Genomic DNA, 7,647 nt, shown 5'->3' with positions numbered 1-7,647 from the left:
AAAGAGTGTGTATAGAATTGGCATTTTTCTTCCTTAAGTATTTGGTAGAATTCATCTGTGCTTGCACTTTTCTGTATAGGATGGTTTTTAATTATGAACTTAATTACTTTACCATATTAGAAATATTTTTATTTTTTCTTGAGTGATAGTTTTCTGCTTGCAGTTCAGTTAGTTTTTGTTTTGTGAATGTTGAAACCCTGTTATTAGGGTTGCATAAATGTTTAGGACTATTGTATCCTCTAAATGAGTTCACTTTTTTTGTTAAGAAATGGCCCTCTTTTTCCCTGAAGTATTCTGTGTTCTAAAATCTCCTTTGTCAGGTTATTAATGTAGCTTTTCCAGCTTTATTTTGATTAATGTTAGCATGGTGTGTCTTTTTCCATACTTGTACTTTTGTCCTATTTATATCTTTATATTCAAAGTGAGTTTTTTATAGGCAGCATATAATTGGGTCTCGCTGTTTAATCCAACTATCTTGTCTTTTAATTGTGTTGAGGTCATTTACATTTCATGTGATTATTGATAATGGTTGGGTTTTAATCTGTTTTGCTATTTGTTTTCTGTTTCTCCCAGCTATTCTTGATTCCTTTGTTCCTCTTCTGCCTTCTTTTGGATTGAAAATTTGTGATACCATTTTATCTTTTTTATAGTCTTATTAGCTATAACTCTTTGTTATGTCCTTTTGGAGGTTGCTTTTGGGTTCACAGATGATGTCTTCAGTATATCATACTCTACCATCAAGCGATAATATACTACTTTATATATAGTACAAGAACGTTACAAGAGTATATTTCCATTTTTTCTTTGCTTTGTGCTTTTTGTTTTATACTTTATATGTGTTAGAAATCCCCAAACACATTTTCATTATTTTTGCTTTAAATAGTCAAGTTATTTTTTAAAGAAGTTTTAATAAGTAAAAGACTTTTTCTATTTATCCATGTCACCGTTTCTGGTGCTCTTCATTCCAGTGTGTTGATCCAGATTTTCAGCCAATATCATCTTTTCTTCTACATGAAAGACTTCCTTTAATATTTCTTGTATACCAGGTCTGCTGATGATAAATTTTCAGCTTTTGTATACCTACAAAAGTCTTTATTTTGCACTTTGTTTTGAAAGAGATTTTTGCTAAGTGTAGAGTTGTAGATTGTCAGATTTTTTTCCCCCAGGTCTTCAGATAAAGATGTCATTGCACTGTTTTTTAGCATTTGTTGTTTCTGATGAAAAGTGCTGTTTTTCTTCTCTGAAGTTTTATGAGTTTGTTTTTGCTTTCTTTTTGCTTTCTTTCTTTCTTTTTTTTTTTTCGTTATAGTTCTTGCTTATAGTACCTCGTTCCTGAGAGATGCTCATTTTCCTCTGAAAATTATCTGTGAGAGTTCTTTGAGGTCTGTGATAAAAGTTTCTTTATACAGAGATCACTTATTTGCTTCTGCTTGGGGCATTTTAATTTTGGAACCACTTTAAATTCTCAGCTTGAAGTGGTTTGTTTTGTTTGTTTTTGTCCACACAGATGGTGTGAATACTTGGGCTCCATATACATTCAAAGGCTAGTTTGAAAATGTTCAAGCATAGACAAAAGTTTTAAAGTTTTCTCGAAAACTAAGAAAATTTTCTTTTACTCCCTCCTTCCCCACCAGAGAAAGGTTTTGGGAAAGTATTATACAGATTTTCATTCCTTATCCTTCAATTTTGTGTTCCTTTACAACAGCAACACACACACACACACACACACACGCGCGTGCGCACAAAACTTGCCCATCTCTTTACGGTTTCATTGTTTGGACATTTGTCTGTAGTTTATTGGTGACCTCAGCCCACAATGCCAGTCTGTCAGACTTTTCCTCAGACTCCTAATTACAGGTGTCCTCTGGTTGCAGTGCTGTAGGGGTACCATACCTGTGTAGGGTCGAAGGAGCTTTGGATTGGTCAGGGTGGCACTTGGCTATTTCAGGGTCCCTTATGCGGTGTAAAGGATAGAGTCTCAGGCAAAAGTATGTACATCTGTTGATTCACACTGGTTTTGTTTGTGTTTTGTTCTGCTTCTAAGGAAGTGGGAAAACTCTTGCCTTTGCCATTCCAATGATTCATGCAGTGCTGCAGTGGCAGGTGAAGAAGAAGCCTGTCCCGGCTCTGAGTGACACAGGAGCACCACGTGGGGAGAGCACTGATGAGGCTGGAGTTGAGACAGGATCACCAGGCAGGGCTGGAACTGAGTCTGGAGCTTTGCCTGTTGAGATTGGACTTGAGGGTGAAGCACTGCCCAGTGAGGCTGGAGCGAAGGCTAGAGCACCACCCAGCCAGGCGAGAGCCAAGATTGGAGCTACAGTCTCAAACCAGGTGCTGCCCTCCTGTGATGATGATGATGATGATGCCGGTGAAGGACCTTCTTACCTGATCAGGGAGACGCCCATCCCCAAACAGGATGAAGACAAGGAGGAAAAGCTTGATGAAGAGCAGACTAGAAAGTTAAAACAAGAACTGGGTGGCAAAATTGCACATCCAAGGCGTCCTCTGCTTGGACTGGTTCTGACTCCCACTCGAGAGCTAGCTGTTCAAGTCAAACAACACATTGATGCTGTGGCCAAGTTTACAAGTGAGGTTTAATTCCGTTTAATAAATGTTGCCTGAAAGGATTCTAGTAGCTGGGGTGGCAGAGGTGAATCAGCTGTGCCTGCCCTCTAGAGGGAACCTTTCTCTTCTGCCAGAGAATTAAGCCTGACAGAAAACTGTTTGAGTGACACGTTCTTTATTCTCCCAAGGATAACACATAGCTAATGCTATTCTAGCTGCGTAGGAAATTAGTTAACTTATTGGCTACAGTAGGTACTTGGGGCAGCGTTTGGCAAACCACTGTTTGGGTTTTTGTGGGTTTTTTTTTTTAAACAAAGTGCTGCCACACCCACTTATTTACATATGTCTATGGTCACTTTTGCATCACCGATGCAGAGTGGAATAGAGGTAGTAATTGTACAAAGACCATTTAGCCCACAGAGCCAAAAATGTTTACTGTTGGAAAAGTTTGCTGACTCTTGCCTTCGGGCATTAGAACTTAACTTTTTCAGGGAGTTCTTTGGGAAAGGCTGCAGAGTCGGGGTTTCAATTTTATAGTCAAAGGAGCAGTTACTTGTCAGGCTCTGGCTGTATATTACAAGGCACTTTACTAAGCGCTTTGCTTGCATGACCCTTTGTGTTCCTTCCATACTGGCTACCTTGCGAAGTCCTCCTCTAGAGAGGAGAAGAGAACACGAACCGTCAGAGGAGATTCAGTTTAATTCTAATTGAGGGGCATGGGCAGGAACTCCTGGGGGAGGTGCGCCACAGCTACAAGTTACATCTTTCCCAGCACTGTGGTGCACCACTGCTCATTTTTTGCAGAGCTTTGGATGTCACTATGCCTGGGTTCAAATCCAGCCCTACTGGTGTGGTTGGAGGGGGAAGAGTAGAAAAAAATGAGGTTGGGGAAATAGTCAGGGCCTAGATCATAGAAGACCTGGTAAGCCCTCTAGCAATGGCATCAACAGGGCAGGCCAGCTCTTAGCACTCCCCTGGAGAGGGGAGCTGTGCTGGTGACTCACAGCCTTTACTAATCTGGGGGCACCTGTGTCAGCGTTGGAAGAGATAAGCAATCAGTCTGAATAACAGTGTCCCTTATGTTTTGTGTACCATAGGCATTAAAACTGCTATTTTGGTTGGTGGAATGTCCACACAGAAACAGCAGAGGATGCTGAATCGGCAGCCCGGGGTTGTCATGCGGAACCGTCAGCCTGAGATTGTGATTGCCACTCCAGGCCGGCTGTGGGAACTAGTTAAAGAAAAGCACCCTCATTTGAGCAACCTTCGGCAGCTCAGGTGAGAAACAGTACCCCCCCCCTTTCCCCCAGCCCCTGTTCTGAAGTGGACCTGAGGTGACATGGCACAGTGTGCAATGCCTTCTCCCTGTTACAAAGTGCCATGGTGTGGCACTAGCCAGACTTGGGCCTTTAGAAAGCCGAGCATGTGTGAGGGGGATTAGCTGAGGGCCCTGGGGGTGGTGGGGCGGTAGGGTATATGCCGTGGGGGACTCCTCTTACCTGCTGCTGACCAGGTGATGTGGGTCTCTCTGGATCTGTAGGTGCCTGGTGGTCGATGAGGCTGACCGCATGGTTGAGAAAGGCCACTTTGCTGAGCTCTCACAGCTGCTAGAGATGCTCAGTGATGCCCAGTACAACCCAAAGAGACAGACACTTGTTTTTTCGGCCACGCTGACCCTGGTACATCAAGCTCCTGCTCGAGTCCTTCACAAGAAGCACGCTAAGAAAATCGACAGATCTGCCAAACTTGACCTCCTCATGCAGAAGATTGGCATGAGGGGCAAGCCCAAGGTCATCGACCTTACAAGAAAGGAGGCCACGGTAGAGACCCTGACAGAGACCAAGATCCATTGTGAGACTGATGAGAAGGACTTCTATCTGTACTACTTCCTGATGCAGCATCCAGGCCGCACCTTAGTGTTTGCCAACAGTATCTCCTGCATCAAACGCCTCTCTGGGCTCCTCAAAGCCCTGGATGTCATGCCGCTCACCCTACATGCCTGCATGCACCAGAAGCAGAGGCTCAGAAACCTGGAGCAGTTTGCCCATCTGGAAGAGTAAGTCAGGCCTGTCCACAGATAAGCCATTGGGTCTGTGTCGCCAGGATGGTGGGAAGCGACCTTCTCTCATGGGAGCCTTATCGGTAGAAGGGAGCCTTTTTTTTTGCACAGTGTGAGGCAGGCTCACTCTCATCTTGTACATTTGGTTGCTGGTAATACCCAACAGAAACTTCTTTAATAATGAGTAATGGTGACAATAATACCTATTATCATTGAACACTTAACAATAGATTAAGTATTGTGCTCGCATTTTAGATACATTATTACATTCATTCACTTCTAACATCCTTGAGAAGAATAGAATCATGGTTAAGAGCACAGACTGGAAGCGGACTGCTTGAGATCACATCCTGGCCGTGTCACTTCTAGCTGGTCAGATTACTTCTTCGTGTTTCAGTTTTCTCATAATCAGTATAATAATAAAAGTTATGGCAGAGGGTTGCTCTGAGGAGTAAGTGAATTTATGCATTTGAAGTGTTCAGAACAGTGCTTGGCACATGGTATGAGCTTGCTAAATGTTAGCTTTAATACTTAACCACTTATCATTATTCTTATTTTATAGATAAAAAAAGTAAGGTCTAGAAAAGCACATAAGCTTGCCCAAGGTTTCTCAGCTTGGAAGTGGTAGAGCTGGGCCTCAGACCAGCCTGTCAGGCTGCGGAGCTCATGCTGTCATGTCCATCTGCTTTTGGGCCAGACTGATGGTCAGGCAGGCAGCACGGTGCAGATCGTCAAAATGAGGGCCTGGGAAGCTGGACTTTAAATTGGTTTCTGCCCACATTGTTTTGTCAGGTTACCGGTTACAGATTAGTTTCAAGAACAAGTGGTTCACTTCCCTCTCAATGTTAGTAAGTAGAGTTAGTGGTTCATTGGATCAGGAGTTGGCAAACTATAGCCCATGGGCCAGATCTGGCTTGTTGCCTGTTTTTATTAGTAAAGTTTTACCGGAACACAGCGAGGCCTATTTATGTATCATTTATAGCTGTTTTTGTGCTATAATGGCAGAGCTGAGTAGTTTCAACAGACATCACCCACGAAGCCAAAAATAGTTTACTCTCTGGCCCTTTGTAGAAGAAGTTTGCTGACCTTGACTTAGAACGGTGGTTTAATATTTTAAAAACTTTAGTTTGCATCATATTCCGCAGCCCTATCTCAGAGATGCAGGAAGTGGGGACCCTGAAGGGCCTAAAATCTTTCGTTTTTAAGACCTACCTCAGGTGCTTTTGACTCCCCTCAAACTACACATACATCAAGAAACATCATCCAGTACATATTATTGGGTGCTTGCTGTGAACCTGGCACTGTTCTAGGGGCTGGTAATAGAATAGTGAGTAGTGCAAGGTCCCTGCTGTCATGGAGTTTACATCCCAGGGGACGGAGGTAATAAACTGAAAAGTAAGTATACAGTTCGTCAAGTGGTGCTGAGTGCTAAGAAGTAAAGTTGTATAGGGAGTTGTGCAGACTGTGGGTGTGTGGTCTGGGAGGCTTTTCTCATAAGGTGAGATTTGAGCAGAGAGTGGAAGAAAGTAAGGAAATGTGAATATCTGAGGAAGACCTTTATGGCCTAAGGTTCACTAAGTGCACAGGCTGGGAGGTAAGAGCAGGTTTGGCATGTTTGAGGAAGAGTGAGGAGAGCAAGGACGCCTGTGTGACTGGAGGGAATTAAGTGGGAGGGTGATAGGAGATGAGGTCACCGACCTAGAGTATGGCCCCATTTAACGCACTTGAGGTAGTCTTTATTATTGCAGAGTGTGGCTTGTCGATTGCGGCCAGTGAAACCCAGGTTTGGATGCTGGCTCCACTACTGAATAGCCATATATATACCTTGGGAAGTTAATCTCTCTGAGCCTCAGCTTCTTTATCTGTCAAAGGGAGATGTGTAGTAGTATTATCTCGTAGAGTGTGTGTAAGCATTGTCGTGTTTAGAGTACTCAGTTGGTGGTAAGAATTTGATTAATGATAGCCGTTAGTTGTTATTAATGAGCTTTCTCTCTCCACCACAGTTGTGTTCTCCTGGCGACAGATGTGGCAGCTCGGGGCCTGGATATTCCTAAAGTCCAGCATGTCATCCATTACCAGGTAGGGACATCAGGGAATTTGTAGGCATCTCCCAACATTGAGTGGGGAATTTTTAAAGCAAGGGTTGAGGGAGGGAGGAGGAATTGTTGGTCCCAAGGCCTCATGCAACAGAGAATACCACGAGCATCTGGTGACCAACTGGCTGCTGCCACTTTTGGAACACCGTGGTGAGAGTTATTCTCCAAAACCTCTTGACACTGTCTGATGTCAAATATCCGATAGCCCCTTTCTTTTTGACTTGGGCAGGCTACTTAATATTGGCAGGTTAGAGTCTTAGTTTCTTCCGTGAAATGGGCATAATAAGTTTAGCATGTAAAATGATTACCCTGCTTGTAGAGAAATAAAAGAGTGTGGTAATGAAGTCCTGCCTGGGCTTATATCCCACTGTGTAGCCTTGAGCAAGTTATTTAGTCTCTTTGTGCCTCAGTTTTTTTCATTTGTTAAATGGCAGCTATTACAGTATCAACTTCTTAAGTTCTTATTAAGGTGAAATAAGTTATTATGCGTGAGGAGTTTCGAAAGCCAGGTGGCACTTCCTAAATGTTAGATGCTGTTGATACTGACATGAATATCAGCGCGTGTACCTGGTAAAGATTAGCCTAGAGTGGCCGTTAGGCATGTGGGCTCCAGAGCCACACTTCCAGCGTTTGACTGCTTCTTGGCAGCTGCTTAGCGGGTTAGCTCTTGGCATGTTACTTAGTGTCTCTGGTTTCAATGTCATCATTTGTAAATTGGGAGTAATAATGCTTCCTACGCCGTAGGGTTATCACAGAATTAAATGAGCTAATGCCGACGGATCGCCTAGCGAGCGTAAGTACTCGATAAATGGGAGCTGTTCTGGCATGATTATTTCCCCTTTAAATCCTTCATGCTTTTAACCATCTTTGAGGGTGCTAGTTCAGTTTAGCAAATCTTCATTCTTCCTCTTTTGGGGACAGAGT

At 43.3% G+C, this 7,647-nt stretch overlaps 1 protein-coding gene across 1 annotated transcript in view; it reads left to right on the top strand.

Moving 5' to 3' along the window:
- The window catches only part of DDX24 (DEAD-box helicase 24), an 18,335-nt gene that overhangs the window by 5,753 nt on the left and 4,935 nt on the right, over positions 1–7,647 (top strand). The window contains 4 exon segments of the mRNA XM_007447311.1: positions 2,045–2,590; positions 3,666–3,846; positions 4,109–4,624; positions 6,631–6,706. Coding sequence (XP_007447373.1) covers positions 2,045–2,590; positions 3,666–3,846; positions 4,109–4,624; positions 6,631–6,706 — 1,319 coding nt within the window.

The sequence above is a fragment of the Lipotes vexillifer genome, unplaced genomic scaffold (assembly GCF_000442215.2).
Source record: "Lipotes vexillifer unplaced genomic scaffold, Lipotes_vexillifer_v1.1 scaffold1017, whole genome shotgun sequence".
NCBI lineage: Eukaryota > Metazoa > Chordata > Mammalia > Artiodactyla > Lipotidae > Lipotes > Lipotes vexillifer.
Note: the sequence above shows the minus strand (reverse complement) of the source record. Positions and strands in the feature narration are given on the sequence as shown.